Genomic DNA, 23,696 nt, shown 5'->3' with positions numbered 1-23,696 from the left:
CTGCTGCGGCACCGCTGGTGCTTCTGGCTGCAGGCACGGGCAGGGGGCGGCTGGGGGGCACAGCCCCGCGCTGCTCTGCTGCGTCCGGTGTTGCTTGTTGGAGGGGGAGCACGGTGGGCACGTGGTCCTCCTGCCATACTCGTGTTCTTTTCCGTGTTAAAAAGCACATCGTTCTTTTTTTTTGTTTGTTTGTTTTGTTCTTCTGAGTTCTCCAGATGTGTTTCCCAGTGGGCGTTGTGTGCCGTGCCACTGCCCTGGCGCCGCGCTGGGTCCGAGCCTGTTCAGCTCGCCATCCCGCGAGCCTGTAGGCAGCGAGAGCTCTTTAATTATAGAAGATACTTGAACGGCGGGGATTGCTTTTCGGAGGATGTCTTTGATCAAGCCGTGACAGACTGGGATGCTGGCTGCCCTGCCAGGGCTCCCAGGTGCCACCTGGGGCTCCCCGCACCGGGTTCCTCGGCTCGCGCCTATGCCAGGGAGGCAGGGGGGCGGCTGGGTGAGGCCGACCTGTTCTGCTCGCTGAGCTTGCAGCTTGGTCACCCCGCAGATGGCCGTCGTACCGCCTGCCCCTGGGCGGCCCGTGCTCCCTGGGCTGCCGTGCAGACCCGAGCGGGCTGTCCGCGTGCCCCTCTGTGAGCGCAGCTTTCTGCCGCGAGCCCGCTGCGGAGCGCCCGTCGGCGCACGTGGGACCGTTCGCGTTGCCAGCGATCAAGATGCGGAATGGATTATAATAAAATAATAAAAAAAACCCGTCCCCAGACGTCCTCCCCATGCCGTGCTCTGTGCTATCTCACGCTAGGCCCCGGTGCGGCTCCTCGGGAGCAGGGCAGGTTGTGCCCAGGCGCACAGCTCGGCGCGGAAGCTGCGGTGCTGGGTCCTGGTGCTGGGGCTGAGGTGTCCAGGGTGGCATTTCGCACTGCGCTTCAAGCCCGTCTTTCAATTTCCCCTCGTACTTGTCCTGTTACTCCAGCTTTCTCGTGGCGTGTGGACAGCAAACTGAGCATTCCCGATTTTTTTTTTTGTCGTGTGTTGTTTTCTTCCTCTCTGAAATAAAAAAAATAAAATATATGGACCAAAGGATTTTCTCTAGCAGAGTCGGATATGCTTTTGTTTCTCGGAGTCTCCCTGGATTTCGTTTTTAGGCAGCTTTTGTTTCTGCTTATTTTGAGTGTTGCTGTTAAGGCAGATCGTGCGGTGAACTGGGATGAACTGAAGAAAGTCGCCTTGTCACATTAGTGCTCTGCTTGCGCTGAAAGCATATTTGGATCTGGAAAGCCTTTTAGAAATGGCTACTTTTCTGTGGAATGCGGCTTTTAATCCCAGATTGTTTACCCGTAGGGCAACTAATGGGTCAATACGCAACGCAGAGAAGGAACCTTCACCTTCCTTCCTGTCTGTGGAATGGGCTCGGCTCTATTTTAAAATTTTCCATCCATCCGAAGGATGTATGGGCTCTGCTTCGTTTCTCTTGAACTCGTTAAGATTTTTACTTTGAATTTCTGCGAGAGAATTAGAAGGTCATTGTTTTGGATCATCGCAATCAATTCCATGTAATTTATTCATATTTATTCATATGGAGAAGGAGAAATGCTTCTGAGGGGGTGAGCGTCTGTTGTTTAGAAGCTGAAATGCAGCGCGGGCTCCTGGAGCCTGCGAGCGCTTTACAGATTTGTTCCGATTTTTTAGCTGAGGAAACGTTTTGTTCCTTTGACATGTTATCCATCAGGGCAGGAGCACGGGATGTCAAAGGAGAGAAGGAAAGGTGCTGGAGCAGTCTGCTCGTTACGTGGTGTTTTCCTGGACGCTTCGCTCACACGCTGTCCGGGCTCGGCTATGCTGGTGTGATTTCTCGCCGTGCACTTGCTGCGGCGGAGGAAAGCTTGCCCCATGGCCTTGTTACTGGAAGGGCTCATTCTGTTAGGAACGGTCTGGCGAGCAGCTGGGAACAGGACGTTGGGGCCGAGCGACGAGAGGCGCCTGGTGCTGCAGCCGGGGCTGGGCGGGCCGGGATGGCAGGTTTATGGTCGTCCTTGTAAGCAGCCTAAGCTGGGACGCGTGTTCCAAAAATTCACCTATGGAACGGGCCAAAGGCCGTAGTTCTGCCAGTTATACATTTTCTCTTACTGCCTTGCTTTTTCTGAGCATGGAACGGGGCTCACTTGAAGTCGGTATTTTCTATACGTTGTGAAAATACTCAGAAACCAGATCTAGTTTTTTTATGAACAAATAAAGATGGCTAGGAAGCTCTTCGCTGGATAATTCATAATCTCAGAGCCCATGAACGGGGCTTAACCCTCCCAGTCCTCGGTTAACGTGGTGTGGAGGTCAGCCTCTGGGGGTCAGGGTGTTCATGGGCCTGTGCTTCATGTGGGGCTTCAAGGTATGCATGAGGACTATCAGCAGAATAATTTCCTCGGTTGGGCTTTAGGGCCTCGGAGTTCATTGCCTTTTGCTGTAGGCTTGCGTCTGGCCCTCGGTCAGTTTCAGAATCTGCATTTCACAAGGAGTGGGTGCTCACTCTTAGTTTTGTAGAAATGCGAGTGATTTCGATAACCTTATTTAGGGTGTGAGTACGTTGTACAGGCTGTTGGTGGTTAGTTTTATAAAAATACCAAGTATGAATGAAAATATCAATTTTAAAATGGGAAACAAAAATGTTGGGTACTTTCGGCTGAGTACTGTCACAATATAGTTGTTCTATCAAGACACAGCGCTGCCGTGCCACATTGATTTTAAAATTTATGTACCTGTATCGTTGCCCATATGAAATTTTTATGGCCATTATATTAAAATGAATATTGACGTTTCTTGGCAAATAAAGAAAATCATCTTTAATGTGGTTTAAATGAGTGATGGTGACATTATAAATTAGGCAAAGTAGATGTTAAGTGCACTGCAGCCAAGCTGGGGCCCTAATGGAGCCTGTTGGCTAATTTTCTAAATGATAGATGGCAATAGCAGTGTTAACGGCCTGATGTAGATTCAATTGCCTTGAACATTCATTTTACGTGATGCAAGCCAAAAGTTGGTGCGAGAAGGAAGGCGAAGCGGTGCCCAGCAGCTCCCCGGGACGTGCAGCGACCCCCTGCCTTCTCCTGCCCGCCCCGTCCCCGGGCTCACCTTGCGCTTTTTGAGGGAAATCAGCCAGCGTTTGGTGCTCCAGCCCCGGGGCAGTCCTGTGCTCCCCTCCTGTTCAGCCACAAGTTCCTCACCGGGATAAAAGCGAACCCAGGGAAAGCCTCCCTAGCTGCTGTGCCCCCGGCAGTGTGGTGGCACACAGCACAGGAACTACGCGCAGCCTCTGGTGGCTTTTTTGTCCAATTTATAGTCACTTGCGGCATTTTCAAACCTTCGTAGGTAATATAGATTGTTGAATGGGAACTCCAGGAACATCACGCTGCGTGATGTAGGCTGTGTCTCTTCTGCAATCAGTAAGTGCCGGCGTTAATATTTACAGTGGGCACAGAGTGCCTTTCTGTGTGCGTACCTCAAACTTCAAGAACCTTAAAAAAAACCCCACCTTAATAAAATCATAGTATTGAGAATCCATTTCTGATTTCAGGCTAGTAAGGTGATGTTTGGAAAGGTATTCCTAGGCAAAGGTTGAATTGTCATGAAATCGGTGGCAGCGTTGAACTCCGTGAGTCCAGCAGCGACGGGCTGCGGCTCGGTGGAGGGCTGGCGGTGCGGCGGTCGGGGCAGCGGCTCGGCAGCGGCACGGCTTTTGGCATGGGTCTCCTACGTGGACATTTCTTTGCAGCGATCCCTTTTCCCGAAGTATGTTGACTGTTTTGTTTGAAAGAAGCAGTTTCAAGTAACTTTTTTTTCTTTTCCCTTTCAGTATCCGCAGTGTTATGCAGAAATACCTTGAAGAAAGGGGTGAATTAACCTTCGACAAGATCTTTCATCAGAAAATTGGTAAGTCGTGTTTCAATAAAACGCTACTCCTGTAAAATTTTAAGGTTGACTTGTCTGCCACTTCTCTGTAACGGTTGCAGGAAATTTGTGTGGTAGGTGGTCTGAAGAATACTGGAATACGGACAGGACTGGGTAAAACAGAGGCCTTCAGGAGAATGAAATGTTGCGAAAGGGTAGAAAGTGAAGCAAGGCAATTTGTCAACTTAACTTCATGTTCTGGAAAACTACTGGAAAAATAATTGAATTACTTGGAAACATGTAGGAGAAAATTATATTACTTGGTATGGGCTTGTCAACAATATAATGTGTCACATCAGTTTGACTTTTTTTCTACAGGGTAATAAGCCTTGTTGGTCAGGGAGCGGCTGTGCAAAAATACCACGCGTGTTGTCCTGCCTGTCTGACGTGTGTTCTTGCTGGCAGCAGGGAAAGGGAGCCTGGGTGAAACTGCTGCGTGCGGGGGCAGAGCTGCTGGGAAAGCTGACCCGAGGAACAGTTACAGTGGTTCGGGGTGAGAACAGAGGGCTGGATCCAGTGAGTCTGCACAGCTTCTGCGCAGTGCTGTAGTTAACAGTGCAGTGCCGGGGTGAGGAACCTCCGTGTTCAGCTTGCACGCCGAGGACGACTGTAACCACACTGAGGGCAAGGGTAGGGCTACAAAAGATCTGCATGAACTAGAGGTACTACTCTACACCTGTGCAGGAGTAAGGACACGAATGCAGGGTGGAAAACCACTGATGGGGCAGGCATCTCTAACAGGCCGGCTTGTTACAGTAAGCTGTGACGTCTCAGCTAGGTCACACGACTAAATATAAAACCAGGATTGCAGCCCATGAGGCACGTAAAGTAATCCTCCTTGGCAGAATGCTGCGTTCAGTCCTGGCACCGGGCTACAGAACGTACATGGACCTGCTGGAAAGAGTCCAGGAGAGAGCAGTGGCAGTGAGCAGACCTTACTTAGCATCTGCTAGGCGCGACCTACAAGGAAGTACTGAAATAGGGCATTATGTAGGCTATGAAAGAGAGAAGTGAGGCCGAACAGTCATAAAAACCAGAAAAGTTGTTGCAGAAATGGTGAGGTTAGCCTGTTTTATAGGCTACATACATACAAAAGTATGTTATTTTCTTAATATTTAGTATTTTAATAATAGGATGGGCGGTAAAGCAGTGGAAGGGATTTCGTGAGGGGCTTGTGAAATCTTTGTCCAGTAGATTTTAGGAGTGGGTTGCCATCCTTCTGCTGGGATAATACACCAGCTCTTGTCTTGCGAAATGGGGACAAAATCATAAAACAGGCTGGAAAGACTTGAGGAGGTCAATGGATCTGCTTTGGTCTGAAGGACACGGAGACCGTAACGAGCAGTGGAAGCAAATGCCAGGGAGCAAGGTGCTGCTGCGCGCTGCCTCCTAGGGAAGCCGGTGCCCTTTGGGACAGTCTCTATTTCTGGCAGAAGCAGAAATGTCGAGGACTCGGTCAGCTGGAGATGTGTGGGTGGGTAGGTATGCGAGTGTTGTGGAATGTGATCAGAGTATTGCCAAGTTAAAGTAAATGCTATTCTTTTATGGTATCGTAGGTTGTCATTAATAGTTTCACAGCTTTTTGCAAAGATGGTTGTGGAAGCTTGGGTCTGAAGTATGCGTACATAGAAGTCTCATGAAGCTTTCCAGTGTATTACAGTAATTGAAGAGTAGTCTGTATCTTTGTGCCTAAAAACCAACTTTGTGTTCTGGCCGCAGGTTGTTTATTGTACGTATGTAGGTATCTTGTATGCTTGTGCTGACATCTTTCAGCATGCACTTCAGTTCAGTGGTCTGTGCTGAATCACCGATGTATTGCTGTAGCACAGCAGTTGCAAAATAAGTGGAATTTTAAGCAACCACATAAAGGTTGACTTGAACTGTTTGCTTCTGTGTGGTGGCAATGAAATGAAGAAGTCTTTTTGAAAATAAAAACTGAAGTTGAATGGAAAAGCTTATATGCAACACACATTTGTATTTATGTAATTGAATACTTTTCATTAATAGTTGGTTCCAAAGAACAGTGAAGACTTGCAGTTATTCTGATAAGTTACAGCAATTACAGTGACTCTGGAAGAAATGAAAGATTTTATCTTCTTATTTTCCCTACTTTGGTAGCTATCAAACCTAGAATTGTAGAGCCTAGGGTTTCATTACCGGATGTGCTTTTTCCCAGATCCTGGGGCGCCTAGCTCATAGATGTGCAGAGAGCTTTTCCCCTCCTCTCTCCTGGCTACGGTCCCAGCTGCCCTCACGCTCCATTGCCTGGACACGAGGAGGGCTGCTGTGGTCGCTGGGCTGCAGTCCGGGTCACGTCTGAAGCTGGCTTCTTCCAAGGAGGGATTTAGGAGGGAAGAAAAAAGATAACATGCAACTGTCTTCAACAGAAGACTTTGCATTGCACTTGAAAATATTGTATTTCCTTACTGTGGTTGTTCATTTGAATTTTATTGCGTTTTCTAGCTTGTTCTTTGCCATTAAATTGGTTCTGTTTCCAGACATTAGCATAATTGCTTGTGGTAAAGTACCTTCAATTTTAGGCAAGCATTTTGCAAAATGCTGTGAGAATCAATACGGTGTGGTAATTAAAAGTCTAATCACCTTTTCCCTCTTGCTGCCGTCTCTTCGTGGTGGGGATGTGCAGGGAGCTCGGCTCCTGCCGGACCCACAGGGGCAGGCTGGGGGCTGAGATGGCCCCGCGAGCGGGCAGTCGCCCTGCTGGCCCCACTGACAGCCTCCCACTGCAGCATTCTTCGTATACTGAATACAAAACTTCATCAAGCTACCTCGTTTTTTCTTTGGCGAGCGATGTGGGTGAGGACTTCTGTGTTGTTTTTTTTTTTTCCAGACCACAGTTCGTTCTTACGGCTCCAGTTCCTTGTTTGTTCTGGTTTTTCAGTGGCCTTTCAAATGTAAAAAAAAAAAAAAATAAAAAAATACAGGGCTTTGATCAGCTGTCTGGTGCGAGTCTGCCTGATGCCGAGCAGGGAGTCGTTCCTGGTGGATGCTTTGCTGGTAATAAGCCTGCTTGCGCTGGGCTTACCAGCTGCAAGCGTTCATCCTTAGTGAGCCCCTAAATCCTGGTGGGACCTGCGCTTTGCGGGTCCCGCTGCAGAAGATGGGCCCACGGTCCCTGCCACCGCCCCCAGGGAACCGCAGGGGCTTTGGCACCGAAACCTGGGCTCTGCCCTCCAGCGCCAAAGCCAGGGCAGGGAACTCGGTGGCAGTCCCCCTGTGGGGATGGAGATGCCTTCGGGGTATTTGCGGAGCCACCTCTGTCCTCTCTTGGCCCCTTTTTCTGCAAAGGGGTCGCTCCCTTCCCCGGGAGGTGGCACGGCCGTTCGCAGGAATGATTCTCCAGAATGATCTTGAACTCTCTAAGAATCGCCGAATGAGTCAGAGGCCTCGGAGATAACAGAGCCACCCAGCACAACGCTCTGGCAGCGCTTAATGGCCCCGCAGCCGGCTGCTCCCGCAGAAGCTGCTTCCTCCCCAGCAGAAGCTTCGTGGGGAAGTACAGCGTGTCTCGGAGCGGGGTGCGTAACCACCTCGAGCTGGTTCTCTTCTTACCACATCCTGTTTGCTACAACACCAGATTATGTGTTTGCTTCAGAAAAAAAAAAAAAAAAAGACATTTTCTGCTATCCCAGTATCTGTAATTTACATGCGGAATCTACTCGGCTTCTCGGCCGTGTGGAAATTGTATGCGAAATTCCTCGTGGGTTACGCTGCGGGGGGGCGGTGTAAAACGCTGCCTTTGGGGCAGTTTGGGGACGAGCCGTGGAGGGTGTAGCTGCTGCACGTGTAACTGCCGAGTGCCAAACGCAGGGAATTAGGTCATCCGGCCGCTTTAGGATCATTGTGGTCATTGAAGTGGAATCCCTTGGAGCAAACTTCTGGCCGGTTATAGTTGGGTGACTGGCTGTGGACCTTCTGGCAAATCGCACCGACCCGGCAGGGGATGGGCAGAGCTGGCAGAGGGGCGCGGGGCATCCTGCAGCCTCGGGTCCCGGCCTGGGCTCGGCCAGGGCGTCTCTTGTGGCCCTTTGTAGGGTGGTGGGACACGGCACTTCGCCTGCGCCGTTCTCGGCTTCTCCTCCGTTACACAGAGCTGTGGGGTTTGGGTCTGGGGCAGGGTGAGAACAGAACATGTTTTAGCTGTCCCAGCAGCTGGTCATGCCGCAGGATGTGCAAGTATGAGCTTTTCACCTTCTTTAGTAAATAACTTGCTGTTTCCCCCCCGTGAAGCTCCTTCTAATTTCTGTTTTATTGTCTTGAAATAAAACACTTGCAAAAAGAACTGACTGACACAAACCTGTGATTGACAAAATGAGTTTTAAATTTTTTTTTTCCTATGTGCCATCCGCTGTTGTATAGCAAGAAGTGATCTTAACTTTCTCTTCTGTCCCCGTAAATTGGCAGGCTCCAAGCTGGAGGTCTTCCCAGCCCTGGGCGAGCGCTCCACGCCCGTGTCAGTGCTGCTGCCTGCACATCCCGCTCCTGGCAGGGGCCCTCTGCATCTTATCTACTCCCTTTGTACTGCTGCAGCCGAGTACAGCCAGCGTGTATTTTGGTCGCTTTGTAGCTGAGTTTTCAGAGCAGATGAGCGTTTGGTCTATTTTAGAGTCACTTCTGCACAGACAACCTGCAACTGCGGGGAGGGACTTTTCTGCCTGCCCTCTGCGGTTAGAGGGAAATGCGCTCCTGACCGTTCTGGCTCGTGTTTCCTCCGGCTTTGTCAGTGACAACTTTCTGTTGAAAAAAAAAAAAAAAAATAGGGTGAGAACAGCTAAAGATTTTTTTTAGTGCAATGAATCATGCTTTCTGTTGCTTGTTTCTCTAGTTAGGGACCCATCATATTCCGTTATTTCAGAATTTTGATGCTAACGATTAGATGGATCTTGAGTTAAAATCTGTTGAGAAAAACATTCTTGCTCTTCCTCTTTCTGCGGCGCAGCGTGGCAGCACGGCGCACTGCGCTCCCCGCGATGCCTAAAAATAACGGGCTGGGAAAAGTACCTCCCTGGAGCATTATTTAAGCTATTGTTTAATTTAAGCGTAAGATCTATGTGCCGCTGGCATTTTGAACTAATTAAATAGTCCTCCGAGGAAATAACAACGAAAGCAATAAAACTCGGCGGAGGGGAGAGCGAGTCACTTGGGCTTTTGGCTGCTGGACGGGCCGGGGCCGCCGCCGCTGCCCCCAGGCCTCGCTCCAGGCCCCGGGCTGGGGCTGCCGGGCACGAGCCCTGCGGGTCCTTGGCGGAGCCACCTGGGGAAAGCAGGAGAGTTTCCAGAGCGTCGAGGGGCACGCATGGGCTGCGGGAGAGCCTTGGCTGGCTGAGAGCGTCCTGGCCTCGGACTTGTTCGTAATGGTGCACGCCAGGCTCGTATCGCGGAGATTATTTTACTCTGGTCCGGTTTATTGATATTAAATAATGGGCGGCCATGTAATAGGGAAAACAGTTACGCGCTTGGCAGGGGTTTCTGCAAGAGCGAGAAGGCAGGTTGTTTATTCAAGTGGTTTTCTTCTGGGGTTCCTTTTCGGACCTGGAGAGGACAGCCGCCGCGCAGAAGTGGGCTCCGTCAAAATCAGGAAGTAGCTGGGCGAACAAAAAAGGGATATTTAAAATACTGTTAAGACCGATCTTCTTCTTTCTGCTGTTACTTCTTATTTTCAATTCAAGTTTAGACTAAAACCTGGATTGTGGATGGTCCGTAGGATTCTTTTGTGAGCCCGTTGAGCACATGCTTTCCTTGGACAGTTCATGTGATCGGTTAAAAGCAACGCAAAATCCAAACCGCAAGTAAATATCGGAAACTGTGCGATTGTAAACCGAAACAGAAACTATCCATGTAAGATGGTTCACACTGGAGCTGTTCTTTCGCAGCGATACTCCCCTTGCATCGGACTGGAGCATGAATGCTAAGGGAGAGAAAGCGCACGCTCACAGCCTTGCTGCAAGCCCCTCGGCTTTGCTGCATGAGTTTTCTTCACAGAATTAGTGTTGGCTTTAAGATCTGGTTTCTATCTCATAATTTAAATGTTACTGGAAGCTGCATTTCTCTCGGCATGCTTTTTGTTTTATTTTATTGTAAAATAAATACGACACTTGCATGACTTATGTTGAAGATCGTTGAGAGGGATGTTGATGAAGCTTCCTGCTGCAGACTTTATTTGCATTTTGCCTGCAGGCAGAGGTGTCTGCCTTGTGTGTCCGGGGACAAATAGTATCCAAAGTCACTATAAAAAATGTATGTGTTTGTTTTTCTTTTTCTTCTGATCATAAATAATTGAGCATTTCTTTGTTGGGATGCAGCCTGATACGCTCCCATGTCTTCCTTTTTGGAGGTGTTGAAGGCACTCAGTTGTCTGATTCTTGGTGGAACTGTAGATTAAGTTAGGGCTTTAAAATAGAAAAAAAATATATATATAGTCCTCTGGACCTTCACGTAATAGATGATGTACACATGCTGATACTTATTAACATTTATATACAGTACAGTTCTGGGAAAATTATAGCCATGGGGCAAACCAGGCTTCGTCTCAGGAGAGCAGTGCAATTACACGGTGTTGGGGTTTGGTTATTAAGAATTCTAAGCACTCTAGGAACTTGGAACTCCAGAAGCAGTATTGTAGGAGACAGGTGATAAGTGTAATATGTACATGTATGGGTGTAGATGTATATAGATGACAAATTATAAGTTATCTGAATTTTATCCAAGAAAATTCACTCGGATGTTCAAAGTTTTCAGCAAAAATGCACATCAGAGAGTAAACCCCAAGCTTGTAGGGAGGTGTCTGCAGGGCACCGGGCTCTGTTAAAGACCCACGCGGAGAGCTTCGAACTTGGATGTTACAAACCCGTCCTTGTGGGTTGCTTCCCCACCAAAGATAGTGTTTTCTAAATACTTTTTTTTCTATTCGCTTGCCCTCGCTTAAGCTTCCATAGCCCCCTTCTGATGCAATATCCTATTTGTGCAGAACGTGGTGACACTGCACAACCTCGATTTCCCTCCCCCCTGCAATTTCTCAGTCAATCAGAAGCAGTTGCACTCCTGTGGAGTTTTTATCCATGTGTCTTGAAACAATTCACAGACTAATTAAGCCTCAGAACACCACTGTGAAATAGGTAAATATTAGTTTTCCACATCTTTAACGTGGCATAATAACGACTTTAATGAGATTTACCTGCATAGCTCTGTACAAATAATGAAGCAGGTTCTCCGGTCCTGCCAGCAATACTCATTCATCTCAGTGGGATAACTCATTAGTAAGGGGAGAAAAGCTCGGGTACCAAGAATACAGTAAGTAGAATATAAATTACTGAAGCCGTTAAGTTTTCTAACTTTCAGCAGTGGTTTTAAGAGTTACAGCAGCCAGAAAGTTGCAGAGCAGACACACACAGGAGAGCTGTGGCCACCGGTTGCCTTAGGAATTCATTTGCGGGTCAGGGAACAGACACGGGTATTTGCTATAAGCCTTTCAGATGCTTTCATGGTTCCATACGAATATCTGCCCTGTAAAAGAACGGTGTGTAGTGCAGCTTGCAGCCCCCAGGGAATTCGTCCAGAGCTGCGAGGTTCTTGCTGCAGGACGTCACTGGTGCAGTGTCAGGGGTGAGTAATGAGCACCGTCGGACCTCCGAATCCTCGGGCTGGAGGGGAGCAGCACAGTAACCTTATAGGGTAGTTGCTTCTCTGTTTCCTGGCCCGTTTCCACTGACAGCGTTATGTCCAGCCAGTGCCGCCGAAATACCCTGCTCTGCGACGCACGCCTGTCTGGGTGCTGGGTAGCTGGGGTCAGACACGCACAGAGCGCTTCTGAACGTTTCTGGGTGCTTCTGTCAGTAACTTCTTTGATTCGAAGGGGAAGGTCTGCAGAGGAGAGCCATCTGTCTCTGGCTCCCCAGCTCTCAGCAGCTTTCTTCTCTCCGAGTGCACGGGGCGAAGCCGAGGAAGGCTCTGAAATTCATGCGGGAGTCATCTGCGCCCTGTCACTGTTGTTTCAGTGGCTTTGCTCCTCCTTACCTCACTAAGCGCTGCCTGTATTTACTCACTAAACACCACTGGTTTGGTGTTTTGATACCAGCCACAGTGTAAGTCCTCCTAGATGTCGTTGTGGAACAGTTGGGTGCTTTACAGTGGTTAAGGTCCTGAACAGGGCTTGCTAAGCTGGCACCCGAGACCGGACAAAACCCTTTTGCTCTTGTTGTTCCATATTATTTTATGCTACAATTATTCCATGTCTTCATGAAATGATCGCCCCTCCCTCAAGAAGAGCCCCACCTGTGTAGGCCCGTTCTCAGAAGCCCACCCCCAGCCTGCTTGGTGTGTTAAATAATTCACAGCGGGGATCGGGGCACGGCTTGGGACGCTTCAGAAGAAGCGGTGTGCTTTTCGGTAGCAAGGGGCTATTGCACTGTCTACAGCGTGGTTAAAAGTTGTATCACGGAAAAATATTGATCAAGAAAATAGCTGTCACATCCTTCACAGGGACTGAGTATTCTTGTGATGCGGGGAAGGAACTGATAAATAACAACAACCACGACATTTTAAAGCTGCTAATACTTGTTAGCCTGCTAATAGCTTGCTGGTAGCTGCTAATACCACATACTTGTGAAAGTGGTGGGAGTTTCTTATATTTACAAGTGAAAAAAGAACAAAACTCAAGTCCTCTGTTTCTTGATGAGCTCCAGTAAAGGAATTGAAGCACGTTCTTTGTAACAACTGACTGAAACGAAATGCTTCAATGCTGTATTTCACGGTCCTCTTAAAAATCAGAATGTTTTTACATATCTTTGTTTAGGGATATTAGTTTGAAGTCTTACAGAGACACTTGTTGTTCTGTGCAGCCATATTTTGTCCCCCACCTCTGATGTGTTCAATGCCTTTGATACCCCACCTCCAATGTATGTGTCGGTCTCCTTTTGTCAGCTGGGATTCTGCGTGCTGGGGAGACCGGAGCGTGAAACAGATGTACTAAAAGTGGCTCAGAGGTAGGTTCTGCCCATTCTGTTCTTTTCTTGGCTTTGAAAAGTGATCTATTGTATGCTCAGAAATTCAGAGGTGCATTTCACAAAGCTCTTACCAAGATGATGTGTGCCTTTTTTTTTTTTTTAATTGAGGCAAAGATCAGAGGCAATTGCAGCGAGTGAAGCATAGACATCAGTTTTTTAGAATGATTTTGCAGCTATGTGTTAAAAATAAAGCATCTTCCCCTTTTCCTTAAAATCCCTTTTATCGTTTGAATTGGCGTGCCACCACTTGACGTCCTGACAGCTGCCGGTCCTGCCCTTTGGAAGTGCTGAGCTCGGGGCCGCTGCCAGGAGGCGAAGGCAGTCTGCGGCGGCCTCATCTGAAATGCAGATTCTGCAATCCACCTCCAGTGCTGTGCTCCGACCTGCTCTGCTGGGCTTGAAGCAGAATAAGAACTGAATGCTCCCAATGAGTTGCTGTATTAGCGCTTCGAGAGCCTCTACCTTGTAAGCCAATATCGACAGAGGTTTGACAGCCTGGGAATACTCCTCAGTGTCTGAAATGGGCGTGCTGGAGGGGTAGCAAGGCGATGCTGAACGCAAGCAGGATTTAAGGCCATTGGAAAACATGCCCAGAAGTAAGGATAGTCTTTAGGGACACTTGAAACTTTTTACCCAAAATTTATTCTTGTATAATGATTTTTGAAGTTATTAAACAAGCTACCTGGCAACTTGCAGACTACTTTCAGCTCGGTTAGCTTCTGTTCTAGGAAAATTGTTCTGTGCTCGTCACCACTGTATGCAAGTGCTGTCTTGTAAAATATAATTTGTTCTTTTACCCTGCTTTTTATGCGGAGTTATGTTTTAATTTATGATCTATTATTTTTAATGAAAAGTGAATGTACATTAGGCTCTAATAGAAAAAACAGGTTAAAGGCAAATAGCTCATAATTGGAAAGAATAGTAGAGAAATCTGTGGTGCCTTCTGGGCTGTGAGATTTTTTTGTGGCTTTGTACCTAGCCAAAGCTGTGATTCCTACGCAGATGAGTTTTCCTGGGTAGCAGCAAGCCTCTTTGTTCCTGAAGAAGGAAATCTTTGGTTGTCTCAATTCTGGAGCTTTCAGGTGGTCTTAATTCTCCTGTGCTATGGCAACTGAGCGCAGGTACCCCACAGAACAAGATCTTGAACTTGACTGGATCTTGTGTAACAACGGCAGGCTGGTTCGAGTCACGGTTTTTGTGTGCTTTGATAATAGACCTCTGTCCCTAACTTTCTGGGTCTGATACCCAGATCTGGTGCTGGAACTGATGGCGGGCTGGTTGCGTTATTTGAGACAAACTGAAAAATCCACCCGGGGCGAAAGGAGGAGCTGGTGATTGCCAGCAGGAAGGCCTGGCGTGGTGCTGGGCAGCGGCTGGAGCACGGCTCTTACCCGGCGGGTCCGCATCATGGCCTTGGGGCGTAACAGGGACCTGCCGCCGGCTGAAGGCGATTTCAGGTGGTTACAAAACAAATAAACGTGCAAGGCTTTCGCTGCATTAGTTGGGTTTGGCTGTTCCTGCATGCCGCCCTGCGCTGGGTGCCCTTGGCAGCTATGTCGCGGGGCTCTGGCCCTCTCTGGTCGCCCTCCTCTGGCTCCTTGGGTCTGCTGTGCAAATTCAGCCAAACAACGATCGGGAGAGGTCTCGGAGGGACTCAAGGGAGGGACCTTTGTTAAGTGCCCCAAACCGGGGACAAACCTGCATGTTGCACGCCACGAAGAAGAGAGCGGCCGTGCGTGCTCCCCGGGAGGCTGTCGGGAAGGCTTGGGTGGGAGCTGCTCCTGCCAGGGCTGGGAGCCGGCGGGCAGCGAGCCCTTGCCGAGCGCGGTGCACGTGTCACTGCCCATTTGTTTTTCATTATGCCGTGTTTATACACAGCACGTTTAGCTAGGATTTGGGAACAGCTCGGTATTTTTGTTTTCTAATTTGCAAGTTTGCTTACTAGAAAGAGTCTACATCAGCGCTTTGGACCGCGTTCAGGTCCGCTGCAAATAGATGCAGCTTCCTTGCAGTCAGTGGCGTTGTGAATACTTACATCAGGGCTAAATGTACCTATTTTTAGCCCCGCTGTCCTACCTAGTCACTTCTGTTTGTTTTAATAAGATTTTTGTTTACTCCTGTTAAAAGGGTATTTGAATCAGATGCTAATGAAATTCCAGCTAGGATTAGATAAGTAGTTTTTTCCAAGGCTGTTTTATTACAGAGTTCCTCATTAATCTTATTATTATTATTCTGTGCTCTCGATTAATTGACATTCTGGTGAAGATCAGGAACGCAGAGGTGACCTTCAGACCCGTGGCAAACGGCAGAAGCTGGAACGAGCCCTCGGGCAGAGCAGCCCTTTGCTGGCGCTGCCGCCCTCGCTGCGAGCACCACGGCCGTCCCGGTGCCCACGGGATGTACCGGTGCACCCTGCTTTAGTAGCAGTGGTAGCAGGGCAGGAAAACTACAAGCAACCGTGTAACACCGGAGGGCAGCTTTAACCCCTACCAGCCGAGAGGGCAGCGTTTCCCTATTAAAACCGTAGAGGAGAGGGCCATGCTGCAGCTTCACAGTGCAAGGTTCGCGAGCCAACGCCGAGCTGCAAACCTCAGGAGCCGTCCTTATCCCTTCCTGAAAGACGCCTTGCCTGTTACCAGATTTACTGCAGATTACGGCATCTGGCACGCTTAGCTGTACAGGATCGTCCGCCAGAAGAAAATGTGAAAAAATTGCTGTCCGGAGCCTGGGAAGGCAGATGCCCGGAGCTGGGTGGGAGCTGGGTGCTGCCTCGTTCTCACGTCTGTGTCACTGATTTCATCCATCACCTCGGTGTTACCAGAAAAAGCTTTTAAAAAATATATTTATTTTTCCTTTACTACTAGCGATCTGGTTGTTGCAGAAATTATATAGTATGGAAGAAATCTTTAAAGCCAAAAGCTGTCAACATCTTTATTTCATAAGTAATTGCTGGTTCCTTTTATCTGTTACTTAACGCTATCATTTTTTTAATTCCTGCTTTCTGTTCGTATTTTTACGTGTCTAGTTAACTGTGCTTATTGTGCTTTTCGTCAGTTCTGCTTGAACTTCTTAGAACTACTGTCACTTATTCAGTGCTGCTTCTGTCAATTAGTTTTGCTATTATCTGAGAGCGACGGTTTCTGGCTGATAATTTTTCCCTCAATCTCAGAACATCAGTGAAAGAAGAGATAGGTATCCTCTATGCTGCAGTGGAAGTGCAGAATCCACGGATATAACGGGAGGAGAAGCAGAAATGCTGGTAGTGTCGAGCGTGCAGCTGTCATGGGATTGCCTGGGCTCGGGACAGCGGGAGGACGCGGGGCTGTGGGGACGGGCAGGGGGAGCACATTTGCGTTTGAAGTCATGCCATGAAAGAGGTTATATTTTAAGGTCAATTGTTCAGAAGTGATAGAAATCAGGGAATAGGGCTTCTTCCATGAAGAATTTACCCATGATCTGTTGAATTGCATGTAACATTTGGAGGTTTAGGTTCCTCTGAGCAGTGCTCATGACTGGGTGGTGCAGGTTCTGATTCTTTTTTTCTCTGTCGGTACAAATTGCTCTCCTGGCTTGGCAATCTGTTTGCTTCTAGGCTTCCCCAGAGACTTTTCCTTAATATCCCTGTCCTCCAGGCTGCACAAGAGTTTCCATCAGGATCAGGTCTGTCTTTTGCAGTCTCCGGATCCTTCTTTGTGCCTAACCGTCAGCCCCTGACCCGTTATCCCTGGAAATGAAGTTTTCCTGCTGACCTCCCATCCCATCCCGTGGGTTCGTCTCCTCCAGCTGCCTCCACAGCTACGCAGCTGAGCGTGTCACGAGCTTACGGTACCCGATCCTCCTCCTGCTTTGGTTACAGCAGATCTTCCAAAAAACCAGCAACCTTTCTTTGAAGGGACGTGGTTCTGTGACGCAGCGCCTGTTCTGCTGCTGTCTGGTGGCCCCCAAAGAAAGGCTCTGGGTTTGGGTTCGCCACTCGTACGTGGTGACATTCGGCATGCCTTGCTTAATGAGAAGTGTGTCTTGGGAAATACTTCTTAGTGACTGTGTAACGTGCATGTGCATCTGTGTGTACAGTATGCCTTAATATATATGTGCGTAAATGCTCCCAGTCAATGGGTTTTTGAAAGGAAGAAACATCTATTTTTTATGTCAACCTGTTATCAAACAGTGCTTCTTTACTGGGAATGAATTTACTTATTTTTCCTCAAAAGATAATGGTGAGTAGCTGATAAATTAATGATCTATAAAGGTTTCTAACTTCTTGTTTTGGATGTCTCTATTGTTTTTTTTAACATAGCAGTGCAATTAAAAAAAATAAATGTCTTAGTGAGAAGAGGTCTGTCTAATGTGGCCAGCGTAAGCCTGTTATTGTTCCTTGTTCCCTGTCCTATTGAACAGGGCCAAAATGTTTGGAATGGCATTGTTGAAAATTTGTGTTGCTATATTTTCACACCCCTCCCACAGTTGTCTTTGTGGGTTTATTTTGTTTGTGGGTTTGTTTGGTAAGGAGCCAGGAGCTGGGAACAAGCCAGGGATTTTTCTTTCACTGCATTCATTGCTGTTTGTGCCACTCTTCAGCCTCTTAATTACCCGGCTGTAATCTTCTTTGGTTCGTTGTCCAAATAAAAGTTCAGTCTATTCAGCACTATTTTGCTCTGTGCTGCTTATGTTTCGATCATGTGTAAAATAAGAGTTAATGAGTTAGGCTGAGGTCCACAAGTGGCACTGCTGCGTGATCCAGAAATACACAGTTTCTCTTCTCGGATTTGCATCAGATCGGGTCTGTGCCACGTTTCCCGTGCAGACGATGGGATGCCAGAAAATTTGTGCTCCCTAGCGAGAACAACTTGCGCGCGTTTCGGGGCAGAACGCGGCATTCTCCGGCGACGAGCGGGTCGGGGTGTGCTTGGTTTCCAGGCGGGCGGCGGGGATGCTCCGCGACTCTGCAGGCACTGGTGCCCCGCTGCAGCGGGGCGGCTCGCTGGGACGTGCGGCTCGCGGCCGAGGACAGCCCCATCGAGAGCCCTGCCAGCCGAACGGCAACCGAGACAGGCGCTGAAAGCGAACAAACAAAACAGGCACTGTCATTGCAAAGGGCTGGCAGGGAGTAGCAAACCGGTTTGGTTGTGGTTTTTGGAAGTACTCAATTGTTTATGAAATATTTCAAGAATGATTCTTTTCGGTGGGAATAATTAGAAAGGTTGCAAAATCTCATAAGGGAATCTCTTAATTGGATTTCTTTCCTTATTTAGAGAGGAAAACCCAGTTTGTGTGATCTTCAAAATATCCTAATCAGCTAAATGAGTATTGGAGTTGTCTGGCCATAATCCCTTGTTTGGTATCTAATTATCAAGGGGTCCCCAGGAAAAAGAAGCTCTGCTAATAGGAAATTTAACTTGGGGTCCACATATAGCTAGAGGGGCTACCAAGAAGCCGATAAATCTTTTAATTATGCATAAATTAGACCTTTTGTTTGCCCGATCAGTGTTGCTTCTTTGTCCTCTGTGACTGATGCTTCTGAGCAGTTTGTTACTTGTTTTACTCGGGTCTCTGACAGCGTCAGATGGTGGTGAGTGGAAAGAAAGGACACGACGTTTGTGGCTGGCCCTTAAATGCCCTCCTGTGTGCTGCAGTGGAGCTGCTGCGTAGTGCCGAAGTGGGCTCTCTTTTTTTTTTAAAAGATGGTACGCTGTGGAAAACACGAGGTTTTGTAGGTGGCTGTAGTATTTCTTAGCTGAGCACACAGTGATGTGCTACTTTTTTGGTAGTATAATTTTGCCATAGGTTTAAATTACAATGATGTTTAATTAAAAAAATAATAAATCTGTTGGGTATAACTCTGTAAGTGGGAAAGGGTGTTTTATATCTTGAAGTTTACTGAAGTGGTTCTGTTCGGAAATGCTTTTGAAACAGCCAGTTTAGACAGGGGGCTTGGAAGATACCTTGGAATAAGACGGCACTTTGCTGAACCTGAAGCTGAGCTAGCCGTGTTAAGCCTGCCTTCGGGGACAGAAGGGCTGCTCGCAGCGAACCGGGTCTTCGGGTCCTTCGGGCACCCACCGCGTCTCGGCGCGGGCAGCAGGACGTGGCCGGCAGCACCCAGCCCGGCCCCGGTCGCATCCTGCTGCTGCCCGGTGCTCCGGCTGACAGCTTTACGGCCTTACCTCCAAAAGCTGGGCGCGACCCGAGGGAGCGCATAGTGGTGCTAAATAAGGAAAGGTATTGCCTGCTGAAATGGGCTGAAAGCGCGCGCAGTCACAGCTCCAGGGGGCTCGCGGATACCCCACGCAGGCAGCGCTGGCCGCGGCACCCCTCTGCAGTAAAAGGAGGAGAGCTGGGGCAGCAGATGCCCCGCGGCGAGCGGAAGGGCAGAGCTTCCAGGGGACAGCGCTTGAAATGGAAAGTATTCATCAGCAGGCTGCAGAGGTCGTGCGTTGAAGTCCTTGCGAAGGAGCTGTAAAGGTGCTGATGCAACTTACTGTGCCATAAAATCCATTAGCGGTAATGTTAACCAGCAATTGTAAAACGAGGCTGGAGCAGTAGCTGGTTTTTATCACTAAAGTAGGTGATTCTTGTTAAAAACAAACAAACAGGAAAGCCACCGTGGATAATACCGGGTTTTGCTCCGAAAAAACCTCCAGGATCTGACGGGTGAAGAGGAATGGAATATTTCCGTGCGTTATGTAAACACCTCATAAAGTCCTCAGCAGGTGGAAATTGGAATGTGCTTAATATACCTCTGGGAGAGGAGAGTTTTACGATCCTGTTCTGTTCAGAGTGCTGTAGACTCGCTTGATAATTAATATCCCTGAGCTGTGGCAATTAGGGATATTTACACAGGTAGATACAGTCCATCAAGTTAGCAGAGGTTTTCTGTACCCTTTTTTACAGGTTTTCATGGTAATGTTACATTTTTTCTCTGGAAAAAAAGAAATATCTTTTTTTTTTTTTTTTTTCCAGGATTTTTGCTTTTTAAAGACTATTGCATGAATGAAATCGATGAAGCTGTCCCTCAGCTGAAGTTTTACGAAGAGGTAAGCTGCCTTTGGCTGAGCTGCGGGGCTGGGAGGGAGGCAGGGAGGCTGGAGGGGCACGCGAGGCCGCACCGTGCCCTGGGCTGTTCCGGCTTCACGGTGGGGTGGTCGATTTGCAAGAGACGGTGTGCTGTATGGTAACACTTGGAAAGGAGCAGAACTATCATTCTAAGCAAGTACAAGAGACTTACAAGTAGTAATCTAACTATTGCATCCACTTGGTATGTCCAGCTTATGTTATGAAAGTGGTGCAGGTGATTTTTTTGTCGTCTTATTGGGCAAATAGTCAAGATTCAGAAAATGGAGTGTTTGCAGAAAAAAATTGCATAACTTCTGGCAGTGGTTTTATCTGCATATTCTGCAACTTTGTCTTTTTATTAAACTCAAGTTAGCAAGGCGTTTTAAAAGCTACTGCTGGAGTTTTTAGAGCAGAATCGTTGCAGTCGGACTGGACCTACAAAAACCTTCCCTGTGCCCGGCCACGGGGTGCCTCTTTCTTTGTAGCATCTCTCCGGATGGAAGATGGTGCCCTGTTGTCTGGAGCTGATTTTGAGAGGCTGCCAGGGCTTGTAGAGAAGGCAACGGAACTGGAGTGCACACTCAGGTGCTTCACGCCTTCCTCTGGCACCCTTTTGGCTGTAGAAAAGACAGCAAACTACAGCCGCCCGTGGCGTTGCTCGAGGGGGCTGGTGCTAGCTCCTGGCATTTCGTGGGCACCCTCCGGGCAGCACAAGCGCCCTGTCGAGTTCTGCAGGTGGGAGAGGGCAGAGGGCACCTGCGAGGAGCGACCTGCAGGGTGCCCGAGGAGCGACCTGCCGGCTGCCCGAGGAGCGACCTGCCGGCTGCCCGAGGAGCGACCTGCAGGGTGCCCGAGGAGCGACCTGCCGGCTGCCCGAGGCAGGCGCTAGTGCCGGAGGCGGTGCTGCAGCAGGGCACGGGAAGGGCTCGTGGCACCCCTCGGGGGGGGGCACGCAGGGCACCGGTGGAGTCCCCCCGGCCCATTCCCGCCCCGCCGGCTGTGCGGCACGCGCAGGGCAGGGCTGTCGCTAACCCTATCACGGGTGCTGGTCCTGGCTAACACACGCACGCGTGCTGTTGAAATACAGCCCGTATCGCTCTGTATTAATTAGAAGTGCTGCCTGAGATACCCTTTTGTCTGGATTGCTATCAAGCTGATGAGTTTAAAATACCTCTTGCTAGTGGGCTAACAGCACAAAAGAGGGTAAGCTGGTATCGGTTTGGAGATAAATCCTTAGCGATACGCTGTTCCCCCACTCAAATTAGATACTTGCTTTCAGTAAAGGGGGATTTTTTTTTTCCTTCGTTTCCATCTTTTTATACGCTGAAGGTATCACTGTCATAAGTAATCAAAAAGGCGAGTTGTAACAGATTGTTTAGCAAGATATTTTTAGCTACCTCTTTACCTCTGAAACAATTTGAAATTGTATTTTTAGGTTATTAGCAAAGTGTTGCCTAAAAAGATTTTAAATGCTTTGTCATGCACTTTTAGAAAAATCCCATTAAAGATATTTAAAGAGAGGGTTCATTGTGTTTTCTACTGTGACGTACTGGATTCAGAAGCTTTTCTTTTTTTTAATATATTTGATTTACTTACTGCATTTATTACATGTAAAATAATTTGAGTACATTGCTACATTAAAAATCACTTGATGTAGAAGGGCTCCGTACTCCAGGGATTTCACATTACTGCAGCTTAAGTCACGATCAGGCATTTAAGTGGATGTGATTCATCCAGATCGGTTTCAAAAAAAAAAAAAAAGGAAAAAAAAAAGAGCCTCAAGGTGCTTGAAAACTAACACGTTCTGATTTCAGAAGATACTTTGTCAGATGCTTCTTGAAGGTGAGCTGAAGTTCGCTGGGGAGGCGCTGAAATCCGCGATGACATTGTGCGGTACCTCTGGGTTGGGCGATGCCGAGGGAGCTGCAGCGAGCAGAGGCAGGCTGTGCTTGTAATAAAACCTGACGGCGTCAGCGTGGCCGCGGGGTGCCGTTGGGTGCCGTTAGGTGCCGTTAGGTGCCGTTGGCTTAAAGCCGAACTCTGGAGGGCAGCAGGTTGCGTTCACGTGAAATGCATCAGGGTTTCTCCGGTACTTTTAATTATTTTGAGGCACTGCATTAATTAAAAAAAAAAAAACATTTCTTTGGCAAAGATGTTTTGAATCATTTTAATTATAAAATGATCCCAAGGGGGAAGTAGTCACAGATGGCGAATTGTGGTAGAACTGTTGCCTTATCGTTGTCAGCAAACAAGAGGACTACAGCTGGAAAAATACTGGCTTAATTACGGTGTTCCACCTTCAGAGATAGATCGCTCTGAGTTTGTCACGTGGAGACCTGTTCAAGAGCTCATCCCGTAAGTGGAGCAGCTTCTGAATGATACAACAACAACAAGAAACGTTTATTGTGAAATGGAGGCAGAACACATTTTTTTTAAATCCTTACTGTCCCTAGGAAAGCGTGGCGGTGTCCCAGCCGCCTGACTCTGCGAGCTGGCCCCGTGGGACCGCTGCTGCTGCCCACGGGCGCGCTGAGTGCTGGTCACACCCGCAGAATCGTGGTGTGTGTTGTGAAGTCGCCTTTCTCACCACGCGCAGGGTTCGGGGGCAACCCGTGGCTGAGCCGCGGGAGGCTCTGAAGCACGCTTTGTCTGCTCTCGGGCATCGGCACCGAGCGTGCCGTGGGCACCTGGAGCAGGGCGCAGCTGGGAAGGGCTCGTCCTGCTCTGCGGTGGACATTCAGAGCATCGAGCGAAATCATTTGAGAAAGGGTCCATGCTCCCGAGTGTTACGGGGCAAGGCCAGTGCCCTCCATCCGCGAGCTGAGCAGTGGGGAGAAGAAGACCTGCGGTGACGCTGCTGTGCCTGCTCGGCCCAGCTGCGCAGGGGCGTGCGGGGCAAACGCTAAGCGGGGGGAACTCGCTGCTGCAGCGCGGCCATGCTCAGGTGGAGGACGCAGAGCTTCGTAGGAGTTTTAGGCAAATGAGTTTCCTTGCATAAAAAAAAGAATTAGAAGGGAAATCTAACGTCACTCGTAACTATGGTATTGCGCGTGGCTTTTCCTTATGAGTTTCACCTAAGAAGACAATAAAGTGAAATAAAACTTCAGCCGAAGCAAAGTCCTGTTCTTACCAAATGAGCGAAAAGCATTAAAAATGTGCTCATCTGACGGCTCCTTCTCTCTGGTATTGCAGATAAAAGAATATGAGAAACTGGATTCTGAGGATGAGCGTTTGACCAGAAGTCGGCAGATTTACGACACTTACATCATGAAGGAGCTCCTGTCCTGTTCGCACGTGCGTATCCCCAAATTTCACACTGCTCTTTGGCTGGCTGGAGTAGCTTGACAGCCATGAAAATGCAAAATAACTGCTAGTTCATTCAGAAAACAATTAAAAGTGCTGCAGAATGGATTGTTTCTGCAGGTGCTAGTAATGCTGTGGATTTCAGTTTGAAGCCCGTGGATCTGGGTTTGGCTGAATTCAGCGTGGGTTTTTGTTGTTTTTTTCAGCAACGAAGCGTAAAGTCGTGGTGTGTGCCACCAAGTTTGCTTAACCTTGGTGGTACGCAAAGGACCTAGTTGGAGATTTGTATTTCTTTAAACTAAACCTCTATTGTAAAATATTGTAAAATGAGTGCAGACGGTTTGTGGGTGTAGGTGTGTGCGTGTATGCACACTTAGCGTGCAT

General features: G+C 48.4%; 1 protein-coding gene across 1 annotated transcript in view; it reads left to right on the top strand.

Annotated features, from left to right (window-relative positions):
* Positions 1 to 23,696, top strand: part of GRK3 (G protein-coupled receptor kinase 3) — a 70,065-nt gene that overhangs the window by 12,539 nt on the left and 33,830 nt on the right. The window contains exons 2-4 of the mRNA XM_083803756.1: positions 3,842 to 3,918; positions 19,917 to 19,990; positions 23,202 to 23,303. Of these exons, the coding sequence (XP_083659882.1) occupies positions 3,842 to 3,918; positions 19,917 to 19,990; positions 23,202 to 23,303 (253 nt within the window). The remainder of the gene's footprint in view (positions 1 to 3,841; positions 3,919 to 19,916; positions 19,991 to 23,201; positions 23,304 to 23,696) is intronic.

The sequence above is a fragment of the Anser anser genome (genome assembly GCF_964211835.1).
Source record: "Anser anser genome assembly, chromosome: 18".
Classification (NCBI taxonomy): domain Eukaryota; kingdom Metazoa; phylum Chordata; class Aves; order Anseriformes; family Anatidae; genus Anser; species Anser anser.
Note: the sequence above shows the minus strand (reverse complement) of the source record. Positions and strands in the feature narration are given on the sequence as shown.